Source organism: Scyliorhinus torazame, chromosome 10, assembly GCF_047496885.1.
Source record: "Scyliorhinus torazame isolate Kashiwa2021f chromosome 10, sScyTor2.1, whole genome shotgun sequence".
NCBI classification, from domain to species: Eukaryota; Metazoa; Chordata; class Chondrichthyes; order Carcharhiniformes; family Scyliorhinidae; genus Scyliorhinus; species Scyliorhinus torazame.
The window spans coordinates 115,608,609-115,635,355 of NC_092716.1; the positions used below are offsets into that span (position 1 = coordinate 115,608,609).

At 50.1% G+C, this 26,747-nt stretch overlaps 1 protein-coding gene across 1 annotated transcript in view; it reads left to right on the plus strand.

Annotated features, from left to right (window-relative positions):
- Positions 1-26,747, plus strand: part of hydin (HYDIN axonemal central pair apparatus protein) — a 1,604,351-nt gene that overhangs the window by 1,076,946 nt on the left and 500,658 nt on the right. The window contains exons 50-51 of the mRNA XM_072518656.1: positions 2,470-2,652; positions 9,006-9,125. Of these exons, the coding sequence (XP_072374757.1) occupies positions 2,470-2,652; positions 9,006-9,125 (303 nt within the window). The remainder of the gene's footprint in view (positions 1-2,469; positions 2,653-9,005; positions 9,126-26,747) is intronic.

A 26,747-nucleotide genomic window follows, 5' to 3' on the forward strand; every position in this document is an offset into this window, starting at 1 on the left:
TTTGGGGGAAGCTTAGTTGATGAATCAAGTCCTGGCGCAATACGACAAGTTATAAGATTTGTACTATTTGTAGACTGTGTTAAGTTGTTGGATTCCTTGTATTATTCGACTGTGTATAGTTGAAGGAATTTATATCATCTCTGCTATTCGGTTATCAGTAGCACTTTGCGAATACTGGAACTCAGCAGAAATTTGCAGTATAAACTCCTCAGGTGCCAAAAAGAATTGTTTTATTTGTAGTCGCTTGATTACAATTTGAAAGTCATTTAAAAGGCAATTCGTAGACAATTCGAAACTTTCAGAGAATTACAGACATTATCTTTCTTTGCTTAGGCAGACAGCTCGAAAGTAACTTTTAAAAGGTCAAAGTCTGGCAATGAAACATGAAGAGAGAGAGAAAGCTAATCTTCAGCTAAACTCAAACTCAAAGTCAAAAGTGGACTAACATCACTGACACAGACTGTTAAACTGACAACCCCCAAAAGACATCTCTAAAATGGAGACTATAAAGGACAAAACTGACTAAACTAAACACTAAAACCAAACCTACAAAGACAATACTCACAAAGACAACAAAACCCTGACAACACACGAAAAACTAAACTAAAATGGCGGGGGAAACTTTTCAGTTATACACTTTCATATCTGTCTTCAGTCATCTAATCACACCCCCATATAATCCTAATTGGTTTGGGTTAGACTCAAACACATTTGATTTGATGGCAAGCCGTCCATCTTCAATGTGCAACATCAGCTTTTCTGACCTAGCTGTTATCTGCATTGTGAACAATGGTGCCTTCATGTTGCCGTGTAGTCAGTCCCTGTCCTTGACAATTAGCACAAGCAGTGTCAAATTATCTTGAAAATATGCATTTGCCAGAACAACGGACTTCAGTAAAAGTGAATTATGCTGTATAAATGGGTATTTAAAACTGGGGCTCAACATTTATGCTTAAACAGCTATCTTTTACCTATACTAGTTGTATTTGAAATACTTGGCTTCTACAGTTACTTACTGTGCATTTGTATAGATTGCTGAGAAAGACTGCTTGAAGAGAGAGATAGACCCTTTCAAGAAATGGCCTGCAGATCCTTCTGTCTTTGTCAGACAGCTGCTCAAACTGGAAGAGTTTGGTATAAACTGCTGATCAACTTAAAACTCCAAGCAGACTGCCAAACCTATATCAAACTGCAAAGCTGCAGACAGGCCTGGCTCCTCACATTAATTACAACATCTTTATCCCACTCAGATCCCATAACCTGCTTACCTAAATCTAAACACAATGGGCGGGAATCTCCAGCAATCGGCGGGATGGCCTGACGCTGGCGCCAAGAACGGCGCGAAGCACTCCGGCGTCGGGCCACCCGGATGTTGCGGAATCCTCCACACTTCCGGGGGTGAGGCTGGCGCCGGAGGGGTTGGCGCCGTGCCAATCAGCGTCGAAGGGCGGCCGTGGTCCCCCGCACATGCGCAGAACCGCCGGTGTGTTCTGGCGCATGCGCAGAACCGCTGCCGTGTTCTTGTGCATGCGCAGGGGGTTTCTTCTCCGCGCCGGCCATGGCGGAGCCCTACAGAGGCAGGCATGGAGGGAAAGAGTGTCCCCACGGCACAGGCCCGCCCGCAGATCGGTGGGCCCGGATCGCGGGCCAGGCCACCATGGGGGCCCCCCCAGGGCTGGATCCTCCTGTGTCCCCCCCCCCTCCCCCGAGGACTCCGGTAGACAGCTTACCAGCCAGGTCCCGCCGTGACCATGTCCATTTCACGCCGGCGGGACTGGCCGAAAACGGGCGTCCGCTCGGCCCATCAGGGCCTGGAGAATTGTTGGGGGCGGCCGCTGCCAACGGCCCCGGACAGGCGCGGGGTGAACACCGCCCCCGCACGAAAACCGGCGCCAGAGAATTCGGCAGCCGCCTTCGGAGCGGCGGGTCGGGATTCACGCCGCCCCTCGGTGACTCCCCGACCCGGCGGGGTTCGGAGAATCCCGCCCAATGTCTGAAAATGTCTCAAATTACCAACTCAGCAGGGAATTTCCAGCAATCATAACAAAATTCCATTAGGGCTCTCTTTGTAAACAAATACATAGTTGGTATAAATGATGGTCTCACTTTTCCAACATCTTAATTGTACCTTTTTCAGACACACCACCTACCTGTAGGTTAAACCAGGATTTTAAAAAAGTATTACTTCACTAGGTATATATAAAAAATGTCCGACATTCATCACACCTCAATGGTGAGATTATGTTTGGAAGATCATTTCGTTCATGTTAAGAACTTACATGATCAGTATTCCTCTGGCTACTCACCTTCCTTCACGGCTTAGGGATTACCCACAACCATACAAATGATGATAACCGGTCAGTATAATCAAAGGTCCAAATGGCTTTCTGATGATCCATTCTTTATGTTTTTATTCATCTGACTTTTATGAATAGTTTCCATACTCTATCGTGGCTATCTTCCTCACAGGGTCCCTCCTTACCGCTGGATTGTGCCCCCTGGTGAGGGGATTACATTACAAGTGCGTTTCCGTTCAATTGCACTTGGGAAATTCGATCAAACACTGAACTTTGAAGTCTTGGAAACGCGAAGATGCTATAAATTGTACTGCAGAGGAATCTGTACATTCCCAAATATAAGCAGAAATCCCAGGTATGTATCTTAACCATGATGTGGAGATGCCGGCGTTGGACTGGGGTGAGCACAGTACGAAGTCTTACAACACCAGGTTAAAGTCCAACAGGTTTGTTTCGATGTCACTAGCTTTCAGAGTGCTGCTCCTTCCTCAGTTCATTCACCTGAGGAAGGAGCAGCGCTCTGAAAGCTAGTGACATCGAAACAAACCTGTTGGACTTTAACCTGGTGTTGTAAGACTTCGTACTGTATCTTAACGTAATGGAAAGATTTGTGTTACATGAAGAATAATCATGAAATTGGGGATAGGTACAATGCCAGCATGAAGTGATTTTACATAATAATTGCCTAATGGGGTAACTTTGTAAATTATAAGTATTCAGGAACTTTTGTTGTTGGGAGGCATCAGAATCATGTTTTTGATTAGATCAGGCATTGCTGGTGCAATTAATTTTCCCAGTGTGATTTATTAGGTTGTTTGTTTGTAAATAAATTACAAGTTGCCCACTTGTAGTGCAGTTTGCAGTCTAGATTTTCCTGTAATAATGCCCCAGTTTCTGGGTGGTTCTGGGGATGTATAATAGTTTTTTCTTTGTTGGTTTATGGGCGTGGACGTCACAGTCTGGGCCAGCATTCAATGTCCATCCCTAATTGCCCTTAAAGGGACAGTTAAGAGTCAACCACAGTTACTGTGCATCTGGAGTCACATGCAGACCAGACCAGGTATGAATGGCAGATTTCCTTCCATAAAGGAAGTTTAGCACATAAAGCTAAATTCCTTCCATAAAGGGTTTAGCACAGGGCTAAATCGCTGGCTTTGAAAGCAGACCAAGGCAGGCCAGCAATACGGTTCAATTCCCGTAACAGCCTCCCTGAACAGGCGCCGGAATTTGGCGACTAGGGGCTTTTCACAGTAACTTCATTTGAAGCCTACTTGTGACAATAAGCGATTTTCATTTTATTTAATTTCAAAGGACATTAGTGAACCAGATTTTTACGACAATCAACAATGGTTTCATTGTGATCATTAGACATTTACTTCCAGATTTTTATTGAATTCAAATTTCACCATCTGCAGTGGTGAGATTTAAACCATGGTCCCCAGAACATTATTCTGGATCTCTGGTTCACGAGTCCAATGACAATACCACTATGCAACCGCCTCCCCATGATAATCTGTTTTGCCACCACACTCCTGCTTTAACAAAATGTCCCAAATCTTTTTCACCAACAAAATGATCAGATTGATTGCTGCTTGACTTGTTGAATATACATGGAGCAGTTTTGTACAACGAAGATTACTGAAACATTCCCTACGCCCCAACCCAGCCTCCAAGAGAACAGGCTATTAGTGCACCTCAGCAGTGTCCCTGTGACCATTACCAAACTGAGGAGGTCTTGTAGGATCTTCACCGTCACAAGAAACTTTGGTTGTTTCTTAATTTGGAATTTCTCTTTAAATGTCTGCCAGACTTTCTGAGTTATCGGGCAGGTTTCTCCCGTCCCCCAGCCGCGTTTTTCTTGGCGGTGCACTATTCTTTAGCGGTGGGATTCTCTACTCCCCGCTTGTCTATTGGATTTCCCATTGAAGCCACCCCCACACCACTAGGAAACCCACTGTCGGTGGGAATAGAGAATCCCAACCAGCGGAGAATTCTGGCCACCATCCCTGAATATATTCCACTATCAACAGCCTGGGGGTGGCTACCATTGGTCTGAGACTGAACTGGGCCAGTCGAATAAAACTGTGGCTACAAGAGCATGTCAGAGGCTGAGAATTCTGCAGTGAATAACTCACCTCCTGACTCCGCAAAATCTGTCCACCATCTAGTGGCCGCAATTCAGGAGCATGAGACTCGTCACTTGCCAGGAGGAGTGCCTTTTCCACTACAAAAACTACTGGATTCTTCTTGAACAGCATCTTCCCATTCTGTGACACCATCCAGGATGAGGCAGCTGTGATTGGACCCATCTACCATCTTACACATTCAATCCCCCCATCATCCATGACCTCTACCACCTAGAAAGACACGGGAAACCGACACATGGGAACACCAGCACCTGCAGGCTCCCCTCCAAACATCCTCACTTGGAACTATATCACGGATCCTTCTCTGTTGCTGGGTCAAAATCCTAGAATTCTCTCCCCAACTGGACTATGGGTGTACCTGCATAACATCGACTTCAGTGGTTAAAGTCCGCAATTCACCAGCACTTTATCAAAGGCAACTAGGGATGCACAATAAATGCCAGCGATGCTGACACTCCATGGATGATTATAAAACAAAACTTAGCTTAACTGGCTTATCTAATGATCTCTGAATTGACAATGTTAGTTCTGGAAGCAAATTCATAATTTACCCTGCAACAACAAACATTCAGCTTTTTGTCCATGTTGCAGTATTATTTAAAGGGCCAGGCACTCAATTGCCAGCAAGGTGATGTTAAAGAACGTTTTCAGTTGAGAAGTGCCTGGAAGTACTCTGGAGTGTTTTTAATCTATTTGAACCCCAAATTCTCTGAGTTTCTCTAATTCTGCCCTCTTTATCATCCTCAGTTTGAATCCTACATTCATGGTAATTCCTTCAGCTGCGTCGGTCCCAAGCTCTGGAATTCCCTCATGAAAGCACCTTGCCTCTCTAACTCTCTCTCCTCCTTTAAGACACTACATCTTTTCTGTGGGTTTTGACCACCTTCCCTCATGTGTCTAATGTCATTTTATTTTACATTAAGACACTTTATAAATGATCTCTTCTTATTGATGTTCCAAATAGTACTGTTGGGTGAGTTGCAGGGATGTGCACTGAGTAGCTTAAGTAACTGGTACATTAATGTAATCATCAGACGATTCATTCATCAACCTTGACCGTCTACATGAGGTGATTCCACTTTTTGTGGTACTGTTGCCAGGTTCTTGGGTCAGGGAGGCATGGTGGCATAGCTGTTAACACTGCTGTCTCAGTGCCAGGGACCCAGGTTTGATTCCGGCATTGGGTGACTGTCTGTGTGGAGTTTACACATTCTCCCATGTCTGCATGGGTTTCCTTTGGGTGCTCCAGTTTCCTCCCACGGTCCAAAGATATGCAGGTTTGGTGGATTGACCATGATCAATGCATGGGATTACGGGATAGAGCGGGGAGTGGGCCTGGGTAGAGTGCTTTTTCGGAGGGTTGCAGGAGAGTTGATGGACCAAATGACCTCCTTCTGCACTGTATGAATTTTATAATTTATGTGATGATATCTCTGGCCACCTGTTCCCATTGTCTTCTGAAGGTGGTACTTGAAGGTCCCATGATCGCCTGCAGGACAATAGTGTCATCTGTTCTATCTCCAGCACAAATGCCACCATCAATGGATTTTTCACTCTGGAACCCTCTCCCTGCCCTGGTACTCATTTTTCCATCATGTAAATTCCAGAAATATTATGTACTGCAATTCCCTTCAAGAGGGCTTTTAGAAGAGCAGGTTGGTTGCACCATGTGATTTGTGAACAATTAATAATAATGCCTCTGGACACCCCTCCTGATCACAACAGCATTCGGAAGAAAATATCAACGTGGGACCCACCCGCTCAGACACTACAACCATTTGGATGGGGTGGCTGCACCAAATTTCCCATCTTTCGATTTCCAGAGGTGGCCACAGAAAGAGTGGTCGCACAAGAGTGGGCAGCACAGTAGCATTGTGGATAGCACAATTGCTTCAAAGCTCCAGGGTCCCAGGTTCGATTCCGGCTTGGGTCACTGTCTGTGCGGAGTCTGCACGACCTCCCCGTGTGTGCGTGGGTTTCCTCCGGATGCTCCGGTTTCCTCCCACAGTCCAAAGATGTGCAGGTTAGGTGGATTGGCCATGATAAATTGCCCTTAGTATCCAAAATTGGCCTTAGTGTTGGGTGGGGTTACTGGGTTATGGGGATAGGGTGGAGGTGTGGACTTGGGTAGGGTGCTCTTTCCAAGAGCTGGTGTAGACGCGATTGGCCGAATGGCCTCCTTCTGCACTGTAAATTCTATGATTTGGTGACTCCTGCTCGAGGTGGAATTTTCTGGTCTTTTCCCACCCAATTTGAGGGGTGTTTGCTGGTGAATGGTGTATAAACACTGAAGGATTGCAATATTCCTCTGGTAGGGCTGGATAATGGCTTATCGGATGAGGAGTGTAACAAAGAAGAGGCAGCAGCTTGACCGCGAGAATAGTCGAGGTGCGAGACAGAAAAAGATGGCAGAAGGCGCTGGGGCATCGTTACCCGCACAGTGGTCTACAGAGCAGCTCGTGTTTTATGGGTCTCACTCTATCCAACAAGTTCCAGCAACAGAGGAAGGAGGCCTCCGGGTACCTGGCTATGGTGGTGGAGCCGCTTAAGGTGGCTATCGAGAGAGTGGAGCAGAGGCTGGAGGTGCAGGTCCTGGCACTCTAGAAGGTGGAGGAGTAAATGGGGGAGCATTAGGACTGGCTGGCCTTGCCGGAGGTGGAGAAAGTGCTGGTGGCAGACAGCCAAAAAAGGTTGAGGAAGAAGGTGCCTCAGAGCAGTATTGCATTATCTTCTTAACCAGATTCTCCCACTTCAGTTTCAGCTTGTATGCCGGGAGAAGGAGCACTGTCTTATGATCCGATTTTCCGACGGGGAATGGATTGGTAGTCACCCTTGATGTTTGTGCAGCAGTGATTGAGGATGTTGGCACCTCTGGTGGGACAGGAGATGTGTTGGTGGAATTCGGGGCGGCACTGTGGCACAGTGGTTAGCACTGTTGCCTAAGGCGCTGAGGACCCAGGTTTGATCCTGGCCCCGGGTCACTGTCTGTATGGAGTTGCACATTCTCCCTGTGTCTACGTGGGTTTCACCCCCACAACACAAAGATGTGCAGGTGAGGTGGATTGGCCACACTAAATTGCCCCTTAATTGGAAAAAAAAAAATTGGGTACTCTAAATTTATTAAAAGAAAGTAAAAAAAAGTGTTGGTGGAATTTTGGCAGTACACTTTTGAGGTTGTCCTGGTTGAAATACCCGGCCACGCTGAACAAGGCCTCCAGCTATTCTGTTTCACTTATTTGTAGCAGTGTACAATTCATCAAATGCCTTCTTCACTTCCGCCTGGGGTGGGATGTAGGCCGCCGTGATGTTTTATGGGTCTCACTCTATCCAAACTCCTGCTGCTTTAAGGGGTCTCTCTCTATCTAAACTCCTGCTGCTTTATAGGGTCTCCCTCTATCACTGTACCTCGGTACACGTGACAATAAACAAATCCAATCCAATCTAAACTCCTGCTTTATGGGGTCTCCTTCTATCCAAATACCTGCTGCTTTATGGAGTCTCCCTCTATCTAAACTCCTGCTGCTTTATGGGGTCTCCCTCTATCCAAACTGCTGCTTTCTAGGGTCTCCTTCTATCCAAACTCCTGTTGCTTTATGGGGTCTCCTTCTGTCCAAACACCTTCGGCTTTATGGGGTCTCCTTCTATCCAAACTTCTGCTGCTTTATGGAGTCTCCCTCTATCCAAACTCATTCTGCTTTATGGGATCTCTCTCTATCCAAACTCCTGCTGCTTCATGGGTCTCCCTCTATCGAAACTCCTGCTCCTTTATGGTGTCTCCCTCTATCCAAACTCCTGCTGCTTTATAGGGTCTCTCTCTCTATCCAAACTCCTGCTGCTTTATGCTGTCTCCCTCTATCCAAACTCCTGCTGCTTTATAGGGTCTCTCTCTCTATCCAAACTCCTGCTGCTTCATGGGTCTCCCTCTATCCAAACTCCTGCTGCTTTATGGGGTCTCCCTCTATCCAAACTCCTGCTGCTTTATAGGGTCTCTCTCTCTCTATCCAAACTCCTGCTGCTTCATGGGTCTCCCTCTATCCAAACTCCTGCTGCTTTATGGGGTCTCCCTCTATCCAAACCCCTGCTGCTTTATGGGGTCACTCTCTATCCAAACTCCTGCTGCTTTATGGGGTTTCCCTCTATCCAAACTACTGCTGCTTTATGGGATTGCCCTTTGGCAAAGTATGATCCTTCTACTGTCTACTGGAGGCTGAGGAAAGGTAAAAAAATGAAATTAACACCTTTTCCACTCTTTCTTTTAACTATCCATCTTAAGCATCTTAATGCACCGGAAACAGCTCTCCAGTGCAGGCCGCAACACTCCAGTGTAATAGAATTACTTAATGATTATTTCTCCAAAGTTGTCATAAGAAAAATTCTGATTTGTAAAAGGCAAAAACTGTCAAAATAGCAGGTGAAGCATCATAAAAATGAATGATAATATTGCATAGAGTAATTTCCTGGTTGCAATGGCTGATCTTTTTGGAGATCAAATAAAATGTGAGCTCACTGGGATTTCTTCCCTGAATGGTTAAACTTTCTTTATCTTTCCTATATTTCCTAGTGTTGTCTTTCGACATCGAAAGAAAAGCTTGAAGCTAGATGAAATTCCTATGAAGAAATACGTCATGAGCACAGGAGTATTTCAGTTTGGCCCACTGCTCTGTGGACTAACAAGGGAAAGGCAAGTAATGGAGCAAAACAATAGGTAGTTAATCTGGAGCTCAGTTTGCTAACAATCCAGGGGGTGAAATTCTCCCCAAACGGCGCGATGTCTGCCGACTGGCGCCCAAAACGGCGCCAATCAGACGGGCATCGCGCCGCACCAAAGGTGCGGAATTCTCCGCATCTTTGGGGGCCGAGCCCCAACATTGAGGGGCTAGGCCGGCGCCGGAGGGATTTCTGCCCCGCCAGCTGGTGGAAACGGCCTTTGTTGCCCCGCCAGCTGGCGCGGAAATGACATCTCCGGGCGGCGCATGCGCGGGAGCACCAGCGGCCGCTGTCAGTTTCCCGCGCATGCGCAGTGGAGAGAGTCTCTTCCGCCTCCGCCATGGTGGAGACCGTGGCGGAGGCGGAAGGGAAAGAGTGCCCCCACGGCACAGGCCCGCCCGCGGATCGGTGGGCCCCGATCGCGGGCCAGGCCACCATGGGGGCACCCCCCGGGGTCCGATCGCCCCCGGAGCCCGCCTGCGCCGCCTTGTCCCGCCGGTAAATAGGTACTTTAATTTACGCCGGTGGGACAGGCAATTTATCGGCGGGACTTCGGCCCATCCGGGCGGTAACCGGCGGGGACGGGATTCACGTCAGCCCCCGGCGATTCTCCAACCCGGCGGGGGGTCGGAGAATGACGCCCAGGATTACTTTGTTGTCTCTGTGGATTCGAGCTCAACCTCCAGAGCACTGCAGCAAATAATCCAGGAAAAAGAGGGGCTTTAGAATAATGAGGATTTAATTTCAATTTTTGTCAATGTTTTTGTTTCTTATTTATAACATTATTGGAGATGGGTTGTAAAGCTATTTGATTGGGCAAGGCATCTGGAAATGGGATGTCATGTGATAAAACCACGATGTGGAGTTGTCGGCGTTGCTGCAGACCTCCCTCACAGGAGAAGGCCGCCCATAACTGCCGGGAGCGGGAGAAGACTGGAGGGGTCTGCCAGACCTGCGGTCCCTGACCGTGGCAGAGCAGAGGGCCCTGCACCGGAGGAAAGGGAGGGCGCCAGGGTGGAATTCGGCCACGGGAAGGAAATGAGACCCTGCTGAGTTGCAGTTCCCCGTGACACGTGCGTCAACCGCCACCCCAACACCACCCCCACACCACCATCACCCCCACTCTCACTCCTACACCACCGTCACCCCAGCCTCACACACACCTACACCATTCTCATCACCCTCACCATCACCCCCACCCTAACCCCTACACGACCCTCACCCTCACTCCCACCACCTCCCAGCCCGCAGTCTAATCCAGCATCTTGTCTTGTGTCTTGAGGACCTGCTGGAGATGGGGTGGGTCCATCTGACATCCCACGTCCCGGGCCAGTGATGCAGTCGGAACCCCACTGCGATCCGAGCACCGTCAGCGAGAGCAGCTTGGACGGCAGCCCTCAATCCAAGATGCAGCACACCCCGGAGCTTGAGTCTGAGGATGATACTGACTTACGTCACAGCTGTCTCCAACGCCCTGCACCATCCCAGAGACACTCACCTCGGTCGGGCACTTTAGTGAAGAGGCTCTTGGGACACTATCTGGTGCGCACCACATGGTTGACCAAGCACAGCAGGTGAACGTAGGAACTCACAAGGGGGCGGACGGTCGGCGGACAGGCCGACCCCAGGAACTAGCTGCCGTCCAAATGGGTTTCAAGCTTCTGGAATGGACAGTCCCATCGATTGTGGAGATGCAGTCGCAGAGCCAGGACTACATATGAGGGGTTGTCAGCGAGCATTCAGCATCTGCAGGTGCAGCTGGAGGAGTCTAAATGCGAGCAGGAGCAGGAGATGGTGCCGACAATGTGTGCCACCCAGGCCAGCACCGCACGGGTGGCGTCCACGGTGGAGGCATTGGGGTGACGGTTTTGGCTATTGATCATTATGTCCAAGGCCTGGGACATTCTGTGAAGGTATTGCCGAGGCCCAGGACAGGGTTGGTGCCTCACAGCCAACCATGTGCGAGACCACCTGAAAAACGCAGCGGCGCTCCTGAACATGGCCCAGTCACAGCGGGCCATGGCTGGGAACATCGGTGGCATTGCCCAGGCGCTTGCCGACGTTGTGCAGATGCAGAAGGAGGTGGCACAGTCACAGAGGGAGATGGCGCAGTCACAAACTCAGAAGGTTGTGGCACAGTTGCAGCATGATGTGGTGCAGTCGCAGGCGGCAATGACCACTCCCTGTGCTCTATGGCCGCGACCATGCAGACTGTGGTCGAGACCAGCTTCCAGGACTGGCAGCGCTAGGTGTCGGGGGACACCTCAGGCAAAAGCTGTGTCACACCCCCATGCCATGGAGTAGCCCGATGGGGCCATCGAGCACCCTGAGGAGGTGTTGGAGCCCCCGACGGTGACTCCCACAGAGGAGGTGCCAGAGCACCGCTGCACCTCGGACTCCCCGCCCCCCCCTCCCCCACCCCCTGTCCCTGGTGCATCTGGTGGGCAGCACGGGGTGGCAGCATGCCACCTGGGACACCCGAGCAACAGCCGGGCCCATCCAGGCCTGGTCGCCCCAGAAGACAAGCGCCAACAGGGACGCAGGTTGCAGGGCGGGAATCGCAGCAGGCCACCTCTACTGCTGTACCGGCTGGGGAACCACAAGGCTTAGTGATGGAACCAATAAGGCCAGAAAGTTAGAGACCAATTAAATTGGCACGGATGCAGGGCACAGTTTAGTTATAGGGGCTAAGGCACAAATCTGTATATATGTTGTCACATTAAACAGCTGTTCACACTGTTACGACATGCCTCGGTACTCAATCAGATGGATGTGAGGGGTGGACTTTGTGGACTCTGGGCTTCCCACCCTCCCCCGACCGTCCCCACCACTGTCACCCCAGGGATCCAATGGCACCGTATGATAAAATGACCGGCTCGTAGGCAGGGATCACCAAGGTGGATGGTGGAAAGCTCTACCGTTGGCAGGACAAAGAACAAACAAAGAACAAAGAAATATACAGCACAGGAACAGGCCCTTCGGCCCTCCAAGCCCGTGCCGACCATGCTGCTCGACTAAACTACAATCTTCTACACTTCCTGGGTCCGTATCCCTCTATTCCCATCCTATTCATGTATTTGTCAAGATGCCCCTTAAATGTCACTATCGTCCCGGCTTCCACCACCTCCTCCGTTAGCAAGTTCCAGGCACCCACTACCCTCTGCATAAAAAACTTGGCTCATAAATCTACTCTAAACCTTGCCCCTCTCACCTTAAACCTATGCCCCCTAGTAATTGACCCCTCTACCCCGGGGAAAAGCCTCTGACTATCCACTCTGTCTATGCCCCTCATAATTTTGTAGACCTCTATCAGGTCGCCCCTCAACCTCCTTCGTTCCAGTGAGAACAAACCGAGTTTATTCAACCGCTCCTCATAGCTAATGCCCTCCATACCAGGCAACATTCTGGTAAATCTCTTCTGCACCCTCTCTAAAGCCTCCACATCCTTCTGGTAGTGTGGCGACCAGAATTGAACACTATACTCCAAGTGTGGCCGAACCAAGGTTCTATACAGCTGCAACATGACTTGCCAATTATTATACTCAATGCTCCGGCCAATGAAGGCAAGCATGCCGTATGCCTTCTTGACTACCTTCTCCACCTGTGTTGCCCCTTTCATTGACCTGTGGACCTGTACTCCTAGATCTCTTTGACTTTCAATACTCTTGAGGGTTCTACCATTCACTGTATATTCCCTACCTGCATTAGACCTTCCAAAATGCATTAGACCTTCCAAAATGCATTACCTCACATTTGTCCGGATTGAACTCCATTTGCCATCTCTCCGCCCAAGTCTCCAAACAATCTAAATCCCGCTGTATCCTCTGACAGTCCTCATCGCTATCCGCAATTCCACCAACCTTTGTGTCGTCTGCAAACTTACGAATCAGACCAGTTACATTTTCCTCCAAATCATTTATATATACTACAAACAGCAAAGATCCCAGCACTGATCCCTGTGGAACACCACTGGTCACAGCCCTCCAATTAGAAAAGCATCCTTCCATTGCTACTCTTTGCCTTCTATGACCTAGCCAGTTCTGTATCCACCTTGCCAGCTCACCCCTGATCCCGTGTGACTTCACCTTTTGTACTAGTCTACCATGAGGGACCTTGTCAAAGGCCTTACTGAAGTTCATATAGACAACATCCAATGCCCTACCTGCATCAATCATCTTAGTGACCTCCTCGAAAAACTCTATCAAGTTAGTGAGACACGACCTCCCCTTCACAAAACCATGCTGCCTCTCACTAATACGTCCATTTGCTTCCAAATGGGAGTAGATCCTGTCTCGAAGAATTTTTTCCAGTAATTTCCCTACCTCTAAAGTAAGGCTCACCGGCCTGTAGTTCCCTGGATTATCCTTGCTACCCTTCTTAAACAGAGGAACAACATTGGCTGTTCTCCAGTCCTCCGGGACATCACCTGAAGACAGTGAGGATCCAAAGATTTCTGTCAAGGCCTCAGCAATTTCCTCTCCAGCCTCCTTCAGTATTCTGGGGTAGATCCCATCAGGCCCTGGGGGCTTATCTACCTTAATATTTTTTAAGACAGCCAACACCTCGTCTTTTTGGATCTCAATGTGACCCAGGCTATCGACACACCCTTCTCCAGACTCAACATCTACCAATTTCTTCTCTTTGGTGAATACTGATGCAAAGTATTCATTTAGTACCTCGCCCATTTCCTCTGGCTCCACACATAGATTCCTTTGCCTATCCTTCAGTGGGCTAATCACTGGACAGTAGTATAACCCCTTTCCCTGGCTACCCTCTTGCTTTTTATGTACGTGTAAAAAGTCTTGGGATTTTCCTTAACCCTATTTGCCAATGACTTTTCGTGACCCCTTCTAGCCCTCGTGACTCCTTGCTTAAGTTCCTTCCTTCTTTCCTTATATTCCACACAGGCTTCGTCTGTTCCCATCCTTTTAGCCCTGACAAATGCCTCCTTTTTCTTTTTGACGAGGCCTACAATATCTCTCGTTATCCAATGTTCCCGAAAATTGCCGTATTTATCCTTCTTCCTCACAGGAACATGCCGGTCCTGAATTCCTTTCAGCTGACACTTGAAAGCCTCCCACATGTCAGATGTTGATTTGCCCTCAAACATCCGCCCCCAATCTATGTTCTTCAGTTCCTGCCTAATATTGTTATAATTAGCCTTCCCCCAATTTAGCACATTCATCCTAGGACCACTCTTATCCTTGTCCACCAGCACTTTAAAACTTACTGAATTGTGGTCACTGTTCCCGAAATGCCCCCCTACTGAAACATCTACCACCTGGCCTGGCTCATTGCCCAATACCAGGTCCAGTACCACCCCTTCCCTAGCTGGACTGTCCACATATTGTTTTAAGAAGCCCTCCTGGATGCCCCTTACAAAATCCGTCCCGTCTAAGCCCCTGGCACTAAGTGAGTCCCAGTCAATATTGGGGAAGTTCAAGTCTACCATCACCACAACCCTGTTGTTTTTACTCTTTTCCAATATCTCTCTACCTATCTGCTCCTCTATCTCCCGCTGACTGTTGGGAGGCCTGTAGTAAACCCCCAACATTGTGACTGCACCCTTCTTATTCCTCATCTCTACCCATATAGCCTCACTGCCCTCTGAGGTGTCCTCCCGCAGTACAGCTGTGATATTCTCCCTAACCAGTAGCGCAACTCCGCCACCCCTTTTACATCCCCCTCTATCCCGCCTGCAACATCTAAATCCTGGAACATTTAGCTGCCAATCCTGCCCTTCTCTCAACCAGGTCTCTGTAATGGCAACAACATCATAGTTCCAAGTACTAACCCAAGCTCTAAGTTCATCTGCCTTACCCGTAATACTTCTTGCATTAAAACATATGCACTTCAGGCCACCAGACCCGCTGTGTTCAGCAACTTCTCCCTGTCTGCTCTGCCTCAGAGCCCCACTGTCCCTATTCCCTAGTTCTCCCTCAATGCTCTCACCTTCTGTCCTATTGCTCCCGTGCCCACCCCCCTGCCATACTAGTTTAAACCCTCCCGTGTGACACTAGCAAACCTCGCGGCCAGGATATTTATGCCTCTCCAGTTTAGATGCAACCCGTCCTTCTTATATAGGTCACACCTGCCCCAGAAGAGCTCCCAGTGGTCCAGATAACAGAAACCCTCCCTCCTACACCAGCTGTTTAGCCACGTGTTTAGCTGCTCTATCTTCCTAATTCTAGCCCCACTGGCACGTGGCACAGGGAGTAATCCCGAGATTACAACCCTAGAGGTCCTGTCTTTTAACTTTCTGCCTAGCTCCCTGAACTCCTGCTGCAGGACCTCATGCCCCTTCCTGCCTGTGTCGGTAGTACCAATATGTACAACGACCTCTGCCTGTTTGCCCTCCCCCTTCAGGATGCCCTCTACCCGTTCGGAGACATCCTGGACCCTGGCACCAGGGAGGCAACATACCATCCTGGAGTCTCTTTCACGTCCACGGAAGCGCCTATCTGTGCCCCTGACTATAGAGTCCCCTATTACTATTGCTCTTCTGCGCTTTGACCCTCCCTTCTGAACATCAGAGCCAGCCGTGGTGCCACTGCTCTGGCTGCTGCTGTTTTCCCCTGATAGGCTATCCCCCCCGACAGTATCCAAAGGGGTATACCTGTTCGAGAGGGGGACAACCACAGGGGATTCCTGCACTGACTGCCTGCCCTTTCTGGTGGTCACCCATTTCTCTGCCTGCACCTTGGGTGTGACCACATTTATATAACTGCGATCTATGACGCTTTCCGCCACCTGCATGCTCCTAAGTGCATCCAATTGCTGCTCCAACCGAACCATGCGGTCTGTGAGGAGCTCCAGTTGGGTGCACTTTCTGAGCCATCCGGGACGCTGGAAGCCTCCCGGACCTGCCACATCTTACAGTCAGAGCACTGCACCCCTCTAACTGACATTGCGCAAATTAATTAAAATTAAAAGTTAAATTTTTTTTTTTTATATATATTTTTTAAAACGTTACTGTTAACTATCTGTTTCCTAGCACTAAATTTCTAATATAAATGCGAAAGCTAAATATAGTACTCTCCAATCTCTGGCTTAGATACCCCTCTAAATTATAATTAAGTAATTATGTTTAATTAGTTACCAATGCTTAATTTTTTTTAATTTAGTGTAGATTCCCAACCAGCCACTCAGGTCACAGCTTTTCTGTTTCCCCCCGACACACACAATTTGAAAAAGGTACAAAAGTAAAAATGAGTAAAAATCACTTACTTACCTTCTGAGTGTCTTAGATGTTCTCAGGTTCTCTCCCTGACAGAGACTGCTCCTCCTCAGACATTGTCAAACAATTCAGAGCACCATAGCTCATCACGGAGTGGGATGTCACCATCCTCCACACCAGACCCGGTGTTACTGCCAACCTGTAGTTGGCAGGTATGTACCACGGAGGGGGTGAGGGTGGGAGGAGGGAGTGGCCAGGAGCGGGTGCAGAGTTGGGATGCGGTGTCCATGCCCCTGGCCAGTGTCCCCCAAGCCTCAGTCAGTGAACCTGGAGGTGATCAGAGTGTCCCATGTGCATTAACCCAGGTGCACACATCGCGCAGCCTCCAGTGCCTGCCTGGGGTCCGTGTTCTGCCCAACCTCCTCGTCGGACGAGACCTGCTGTTCATCCTCCTCCTCCACACATTGCTTCTCTGCTGCGTGATGTTGTGGAGGACGCACCACCATGAGTGGTCCAGGCACTTGAACTGCATTCTCAGTAGGCTGACTCACCATTCGATGATACTCCTGGTTGCTGTCTGGGCATCGTTGTAGCGTGTCTCTGCGCCAGTCTGTGGCCTCTGGATAGGTGTCATCAGCTACTCCACAGCGGATAACTCCTGTCACCCAGGAGCCAACCCGAACTGGATGTGGAGGTGGGGGGGGGGGGGGCGCATCTTGAACATGGCAGAAATCATTGAGTGTGCCAGAATGAAGGCGCCGTGCCCACTGCAGGGGTATTTGGCGCAGACATGCATGATGCGCAGCTCATAGTCACATATCAGCTGTACATTCATCGAGCGGAACCCCTCCTGGTTTGTTGGTTTGTGTTGAGCAGCCTATCACCTGCAGGTGCTCATAGAGGGCAGGCATCCTGTTGATCATCCCCTGGACCCGGGGCATGTCGGCAATGGTGACGAACTCCGCTGCGCGGGCATCCTGGTGGACTCGGACCATATTGAAATGGATGTATTGAGCCACCTGGGCATATAGGACCCCCATGACGGCATGGATGCACTGTACACTGAGGTCTGTGAGATCCTGGACAGGTCCCCACTCAACACCTGGAAGGACGCCATGGCGTAAATGTTCAGGATGACCGTCACCTTGATGGCCACAGGGAGTGGGGGTCCTACCCCATACCCCCACAATGCCTGGTATACCATATGTGGCAGATGTCGCACTGTCTCCCTGCTCAGCCGGAATCTTCAACGGCAGGTCCTCGAATAACAGGCACTGCTGGTAAAAGCGAGGCCTCTTGCGGTGTCTCCTTGGCATCTCCCCCTCATTGGTCTGTTACTCTGCCGGCTCTTCATCGTGGGTGGCTGTCTCCTTAACCTCTGTGGCACGCTCCGCTGCTGCACTCTCCACTGCTGCAGCTGCCACCATTGCTGGTTGAATTCCAACATCCATTTTCTGCAGAGGGTGAAAGACCGACATGTTAGCATGGTGCATAATCCCTTGCCCAACCTGGTTCAATGGCTACATGGTAGCCCGGGTTGGCACTGCGGGCTCTGCCCCCACATGAACACCCCCTCCCCCCATCTCTGCACCCCTGGCCCCGTCGTTGCCCAGGACCGTGGGGCCTCTGGCCCTGCTGCAAGGGGTATCACCGGCTGGCGCTGCCAGCAGTATGCTCTGTATGCCCCTGCCCGGCACCCCCCCTAGGGGCTACAGTGGGCATTGCCCTAAAACATAAAACATAGAACATTACAGCGCAGTACAGGCCCTTCGGCCCTCGATGTTGCGCCGACCAGTGAAACCAATCTAAAGCCCATCTACAATATTCCCTTATCGTCCATATGTTTATCCAATGATCATTTGAATGCCCTTAGTGTTAGCGAGTCCACTACTGTTGCAGGCAGGGCATTCCATGCCCATACTACTCTCTGAGTAAAGAACCTACCTCTGACATCTGTCTTCAATCTATCTCCCCTCAATTTAAAGCTGTGTCCCCTCGTGCTAGACATCACCATCCGAGGAAAAAGGCTCTCACTGTCCACCCTATCCAATCCTCTGATCATCTTGTATGCCTCAATTAAGTCACCTCTTAACCTTCTTCTCTCTGACGAAAACAGCCTCAAGTCCCTCAGCCTTTCCTCATAAGTTCTTCCCTCCATACCAGGCACCATTCTGGTAAATCTCCTCTGCACCCTTTCCAATGCTTCCACATCCTTCCTATAATGCGGCGACCAGAATTGCACGCAATACGCCTTCTTAACAACCCTCTCAACCTGGGTGGCAACTTTCAGGGATCTATGTACATGGACACCGAGATCTCTCTGCTCATCCACACTGCCAAGAATCTCCCAGTACTCTGTCTTCCTGTTATTCCTTCCAAAATGAATCACCTCACACTTTTCTGCATTAAACTCCATTTGCCACCTCTCAGCCCAGCGCTGCAGCTTATCTATGTCCCTCTGTAACTTGTAACATCCTTCCGCACTGTCCACAACTCCACCGACTTTAGTGCCATCTGCAAATTTACTCACCCATCCTTCTACGCTCTCCTCCAGGTCATTTATAAAAATGACAAACAGCAGTGGCCCCAAAACAGATCCTTGTGGTACACCACTAGTAACTGGACTCCAGACTGAACATTTCCCATCAACCATCACCCTTTGTCTTCTTCCAGCTAGCCAATTTCTGATCCAAACTGCTAAATCACCCTGAATCTCATGCCTCCGTACTTTCTGCAGTAGCCGACCATGGGGAACCTTATCAAACGCTTTACTGAAATCCATATACACCACATCAACTGCTTTACCCTCATCCACCTGCTTGGTCACCTTCTCAAAGAACTCAATAAGGTTTGAGAGGCATGACCTACCCTTCACAAAACCGTGTTGACTATCTCTAATCAAATTATTCCTTTCCAGATGATTATACATCCTATCTCTTATAAACCTTTCCAAGATTTTGCCCACAACAGAAGTAAGGCTCACTGGTCAATAGTTACCGGGGTTGTCTCTACGCCACTTCTTGAACAAGGGGACAACATTTGCTATCCTCCAGTCTTCTGGCACTATTCCTGTAGACAAAGATGACTTAAAGATCAAAGCCAAAGGCTCAGAAATCTCCTCCCTAGCTTCCCAGAGAATTCTAGGATAAATCCCATCCAGCCCAGGGGACTTATCTATTTTCACACTTTCCAGAATTGCTAACACCTCCTCCTTATGAATCTCAAGCCCTTCTAGTCTAGTAGCCTGAATCTCCGTATTCTCCTCGACAACATTGTCTTTTTCCTGTGTGAATACTGACAAAAAATATACATTTAGCACCTCTCCTATCTCCTCGGACTCCAAGCACAACTTCCCACTACTGTCCTTGACTGGCCCTACTCTTACCCTAGTCATTCGTTTATTCCTGACATTTCTATAGAAAGCTTTAGAGTTATCCTTGATCCTACCTGCCAAAGACTTCTCATGTCCCCTCCTGGCTCTTCTCAGCTCTCTCTTTGGGTCCTTCCTAGCTAACTTGTAACTAAATGAACCTTCATGTCTCGTCTTTACATGAGCCTCCTTCTTCTTCTTGACAAGTGTTTTGACTGCTTTAGTCAACCATGGTTCCCTTGCTCGACCACTTCCTCCCTGCCTGATAGCTACATATTTATCAAGGACATGCAGTAGCTGTTCCTTGAACAAGCTCCACATTTCCATTGTGCCCATTCCCTTCAGTTTTGCTCTCCATCCGATGCATCCTAAGTCTTGCCTCATCGCATCATAATTGCCTTTCCCCCATATATAACTCTTGCCCTGCAGTATGTACCTATCCCTTTCCATCACTAAAGGAAACTTAATCGAATTGTGGTCACTATCACCAAAGTGCTCACCACCTCCAAATCTAACACCTGTCCTGGTTCATTACCCAGTACCAAATCCAATATGGCCTCGCCTCTCGTTGGCCTATCTACATACTGTGTCAGGAAACCCTCCTGCACACACTGGACAAAAACAGACCCATCTAAAGTACTCGAACTATAGCGTTTCCAGTTAATATTTGGAAAGTTAACGTCCCCCATAACAACTACCCTGTTGCTTTCGCTCCTATCCAGAATTATCTTTGCAATCCTTTCCTCTACATCTCTGGAACTTTTCGGAGGCCTATAGAAAACCCCTAACAGGGTGACCTTTCCTTTCCTGTTTCTAACCTCAGCCCATACTACCTCAGTAGATGAGTCATCAAACGTCCTTTCTGCCACCGTAATACTGTCCTTGACTAATAATGCCATCCCTCCCCCTCTTTTACCACCTTCTCTGAGCTTACTGAAATATCTAAACCCCGATACCTGCAACAACCATTCCTGTCCCTGCTCTATCCATGTCTCCGAAATGGCCACAACACCGAAGTCCCAGGTACCAACCCATGCCGCAAGTTCACACACCTTATTCCGGATGCTCCTGGCATTGAATAAGACACACTTTAAACCACCTTCCTTCCTGCCGGTACACTCCTGCAACTTTGAAACCTTACTCATGACCTCACTACTCTCAACCTCCTGTATACTGGAGCTACAATTCAGGTTCCCAAGCCCCTGCTGAACTAGTTTAAACCCTCCCGTAGAGCAGTAGCAAATTTCCACCCCAGGATATTGGTACCCCTCTGGTCCAGGTATGGACCATCCTGATTGTAGAGGTCCCACCGACCCCAGAATGAGCCCCAATTGTCCAGAAATCTGAAACCCTCCCTCCTGCACCATCCCTGTAGCCACGTGTTCAACTCCTCTCTCTCCCTATTCCTCGTCTCGCTATCACGTGGCATGGGTAACAACCCAGAGATAATAACTCTGTTTGTCCTTGATCTAAGTTTCCACCCTAGCTCCCTGAATTCCTGCCTTACAGCCCTATCCCTTTTCCTACCTATGTTGTTGGTACCTATGTGGAGCACGACTTGGTGCTGCTCCCCTCCCCCTTAAGGATCCCGCATGATAACACCTGAGGGAAAGTAAAAGAAAAACTACTTACCAGTCACCAGCCAGTCCCTTAACTGCAAGCTGTGACATCATGGTTCAACTTCTTTCTGCCCTCGAGCCTTCCACTTGATCTTTACAGCGGTTGGGTTTTTTTGGTTACAGGAGGGGGTAGGGAGGGAAACACTGAAAAAGTGTTTCGTGATTAAGTGTCACTTGACAACAGCTCCTCCACAAACCACGTTCAAGTTAGGGTGAGCACACGGACGTATGCACATTTCCCCCCGCAACAGTCAATCAGCAGCTCCACTCTACTGCCATCTGCTGGATGCTTGTCTTTGCTTGAACAGCTGGGGTCTCTTGCTGAGGTACACCTTCAAGTTAGGGTGAGCACATGGACCTATGCAAATTTCCCCTGCAACAGCCAATCAGCAGCTCTGCTCTCCTGCCCTCTGCTGCATCTCCTGGGTTGGTCTCCTGATGCCCTGCCGGTGTTGGCAGCCAGGGTGGCGGTGTTATGGTGCAGGAGTGGGGGTTTGGGGTACCCTTTTTGGCCGGTGTCACCTGCAGAACCAGGGGCCAAGGTGGGTGGTTAGTGAGGTGCGCAGTAATATGGCTGCCTTGCAGGCCACAGCAATGGAGGTCCGTGCCTGGACACCGCCCCAGTTCCATGGGGGGGTTAACCCCTGCTATTCAGCCCTTAACCCCCCGTCCCCCCCGTCAACCCGCCTCCCCCTGGTCTGGGAGGGAACACCCACCCCAGCCAGCTAGATGCCGTAGAGAAGTGGGGCACCCTGTTCCCTCGGGTAGGAAGACAGCTGCGACATGCCATTGTCAACTGAGCTTTGACACAGGTGTCAGACGGCATGGACTCCATCGCAAGGATTGGGCAGCAGTGCTGGAAGAAGCTTCATGACCTCCTCAGGGCGACCACCTCCGTGCCCCTGGCATCACCCTTGTCCCACAGTCACCCGTCCCATGCAACCCAGTAGGCAGTGATGGATTAGGGTGGGCAAACCCTTGGCCAGACATGGTGAGTCACCAGCTCCATGCCCCTGGCACCACCCCAGTCCCACACCCCCCCATCCCACACCTCTCATCCCCACACTCCCCCAGAGAGTGACTGCACCCTACCCGCTGGTCGCCCCCTCGCACTCCACCCTGCACCACATGCCAATGCCCGGGTCATGGCCAGGTGCCCCACACACCCAGGCCACCAGCTGCGGACCCCTGTGCTATCCGCATCCAAGTGCCTCAAACTGTGCAGTATCTGTCCCCCAGGAGAAAGCAGTCCACAACTTCTGGGTGCAGGAGAAGATCGGTGGGGGCCCACCGAACCTGCAGCCCCTCACCATCATGGAGCAGAGGGCATCGGGGTGGGAGAACAAGCAGTTGCAGAGGTGGACGTCAGCATGAGACAATGATGTGAACCCCAATGTGTTGCGATGTCCCTATGGCACATGACTTAACCCGCCCCTTCCCCCGCACATCCGGCTCCCCCACCACCCTCACCCACAATCTCACCATGCGTCATGTCTTCTATCTTGTATGGTGACCACCAGACGATGAGGAACCGGCTGGTGTCATCTGCCCCCAGCCGCTTCCCCATGACCCACCGGGCGACGGGGCGAGACCATCTGGGGAGGTCCCAGATGGTTCTGGTGGGAGTGAATGGCAAGGTGTTGGACCCTGAAGGCCTCAGGGATAATATTGCCAATGGTGCAGGTCTCTGCTCAAGCAATGGGAAGTGTCTTCTCAGCTCTATTCTCACAAAGGCAGTAGAGACCATTGCGAACAAGGGTTGAGTACCAAAAGGTATGGTCCTGACCGAACCTAAGCCAATTCCAAACAAAGATAGAATTGGTCTGGACGTACTAGCGAATTTGACAGGTCTGACTAAGTCGTAATGCTCGCAGTGCCAGTAGCTCTGGGCATCCAATAGTATTTTTATAATTATAAAGCCCAAACCCTCCTTCAACATAGCCGTCAGAGGCCCAAATGATTGTGGAGTTGCCCAGGGTCAGATTATGCGCCCACTAACAGTCACACCCACTCCAGTTAGTATATGTGAGACTGGTCTCGGAGAAAGGGGCCTGGGTAGGCATGTCGACTCATTCCCCTTGCATTCCCAAAAGGATGCCATTGGGTCTGACTGGTTGTAGAAGGGGAATCGAGCTGCCCGGTAATCGTAATCAGCAAGATAGACACAAGAACTTAATGGTAACTCACCCACCCCAGTACTACCCCGGGTGTAGTTCCTTCTAACGCATAGCTAGGCTGACCCCTTAACGGCCACCTTCGGATCTTGCAGAATCTAAGGGGAGGACCAAAAATCACATCTCTGAGGGGGAAGAGTTAGTGGGAAAATGAGTACAATCCAACAATTGGTCCGGTTGTCCAGTGAGGCAACTGCCTGCATCCTTTAAACCTCCAATCACTATTGAAGTTATTGCAAGGCATACACAATCTTTGATCAATCTTTATTGACATGTGCACAAGGAAAGCAACACAGTGAAGTTCACTGCATCACTCTGCCTGAGTCCAGCGAAGCAGGAACAGTGATAGCTTGATTAACCAATAGAATTACAGTTGAAGCCTAATCCTTAATTTGCATGTCACACACCAATAATATCACAGTTAAACTTTCATTTTAGGCCAATGAAAGGACAGTAATTCTAGCTAATGGTAGACAGGGCAAACTGACCAATAGAAGAGCAAGGTCTTTAAATCTTTCTTTTACGTAATCATCTCCCCTTTGCCCTTGGCGGTTACGGTATTTTACAGAAAAGCACATTCCTGAGAAGGCTACCTCCATCGTCCAGTCTCCACAAACTTACGTCATTCACTAAGAAACAGGATATTATGGTTTCCGCACTAACTTATGTCCTTCACCAAGGAACAGGATACATGGATTCCATAGGGTCAGTGCTTTGGACATATTTAAGAGGGAGCTGGATGGCTAAAGGGATCAAGCGCAAAGGGAGAGAAAGCGCAAGTGGGATATTGAATTTGCATGATCAACCATGATCATATTGAATGGTGGTGCAGGCTCAAAGAGTTGAATGACTAACTCCTGCAACTATTTTCTATGTTTCTATGTACTAGAGGGCCCCACCAGAGTGGTCCAGGCACTTGACCCATGCCTTCAGCACGCAAATGCACCGCTCGATAACACCCCTGGTTTCTGCATGGGCGGCATTATAGCAGTTCTCCGCATCAATCTGAGGCCTCTGGATAGGTCTCATCAGCCACAACGGCAGTGGACCCTGTCACCCAAGAGCCAGCCCCTAACCTGGGGGAGCGCCTCAAAGGTGTCGGGCAAAATTGAGTGTGTCAGAACAAAGGCATCGTGCACGGTACCTGGATAGCGGGCGCAGACGTACATGATGTGCAGTCGGTGGTCAGAAACTAACTGTACATTTTGCGAGTGGAATCTCTTCCGATTAATGAAAGGCACCTCCTCATGCGCTGGTGCTTGTAGGGGGACATGCATCCTGTCGATCAACCAGTGGACCTGGGGCATGCTGGCGATGGCAGCGAATCCCGCTGCCCGGGCAACCTAGTAGGCTTGGTCCATGCCAAAGGTAATGTATTGTGCCGTCTGGGCGGATGCTTCTGTACACGGAGGTCTGGGTGATTCTGGGCAGATCCCCACTCGCCGCCTGGAAGGACCTTGTGGCAAAATGGTTCAGCGCCACCTCCATGACCTGGCATAGATGTCGCACGGTCTCTTTGCTGAGCTGCAGTCGTCAATGACACGCCCGGTCTGCAGGTCTTCGTACAACAGTCTCTGCCGGTATACACAAGGCCTGATGTGACAGCTACTTACCACCTCCTCCTTGGCCTGCTGGGCGCTTGGCTCTCCATCGTTACCAGCTGGCTCCTGCTCTTCTGGGGCAGAGTCCTCCCCGCGAGGTTTCTGCTCATGCAGCCGCAGTGCATCCACCTCGGCTGCACCGGCCAGGTGGATGACAAACACACCCAGCTGTATACCAAAATCCATTTTCTCCTGGGGGTAAAAGACATGTTAGCATGGTGAGTGCTCCTGTGCTCAACCAGGTCCAACGGCTACACTGTGACCCTGACCAGCCCTGCAATCCCTGCCCCCACAGGTCCCCCTCCCCCTTCCTGATCTTTGCTCCACCCCCGCCCCGACCGTTCTCCCCAATATTATTCCCTCCGCCTCGGTCCTGGGCGGTGCCTGTGACTGGGAGTCTCCTGCCCCGCAACCGGTCGCTGCCAGTGGTTCGCTCTGTGACCCCTGTCCTGCGCCCTCCTGTAGGGTTACTGTGGGTGCCCTTCTTAGGTGGGCCACGTGCTACCCTGCCAGCAGGGTGCAGTCCAGTCATGGGGCATCGCGTGCCACAGACCAGTGCCATGCTTGGTGCCCTGTGTGGGCAGGGACTGCGGACAGGCTAGGCGAGGGAGGTGGGCACCCATTAGCACCGTAGTTGTAGAGTGCCCTGGGTTCTGTATGCAACATATGGGTTTTGCATACCTGCTCGGGGGCACAATGGATGGGAGCAGGAGCCCAGTGGGCAGACGGGGCTTGGTGGGGTGGGTTGGGCTGGCTGGTGGAATGGGATGGCTGATGGTGCCACTGGTGGGGCATCTGTCCTTGGGGCAGGGGCACACATGTGGATGGCAAGGGCCATGGTGCATATGTACGCTGTTCGGACTGGGCTCTGCACTGCCCCCCTCCCCACCCCCCGTTTCCCCTGCAATGGGGCAGTACCTTGGATGGGGTCCCTGGTGGGCCAGCGGCTGCGCTGGGACATGCATATTATCCCGTTGATTTATGGGAGGGTATGGCATTCTGCTATTATCACTGGACTAGTAATCCAGAGACCCAGAATCATGCTGTGGGGACTCGGGTTCGAATCCCGCCATGGCAGATGGTGAAATATGAATTCTGTAAAAATACCTGGAATTAAAAGTCTGAAGTTGACCATGAAACCATTGTCAATTGTCGTAAAAACCCATCTGGTTCACGGATTTCCTTTGGGAAAGGAAATATGTCATCCTTACCTGGTCTGACCGACACATGACTCCAGGCCACAGCAATGTGGTTGACTCTTAAATGCCGTCAAGGGTGGGCAATAAATGCTGGCGCAGTGACTGGGCAGTTGAGTAGCACAGTGGTTAGCACTGTTGCTTCACAGCAGCAGGGTCCCAGGTTTGATTCCCGGCTTGGGTCACTGTCTGTGTGGAGTCTGCACGTTCTCCCTGTGCCTGCGTGGGTTTCCTCCGGGCGCTCCGGTTTCCTCCCACAATCCCGAAAGACGTGCTGGTACGTGAATTGGACATTCTGAATTCTCCCTCTGTGTGCCTGAACAGGCGCCAGAATGTGGTGTCTGAGTGATTTTCTCAGTAACATCATTGCAGTGTTAATGTAAGCCTACTTGCAACAATAAAGATCATTATTATCCCTTGAACGAATAAAGCTGGGGTCTGGGGCTTCCTGGGTGTGGC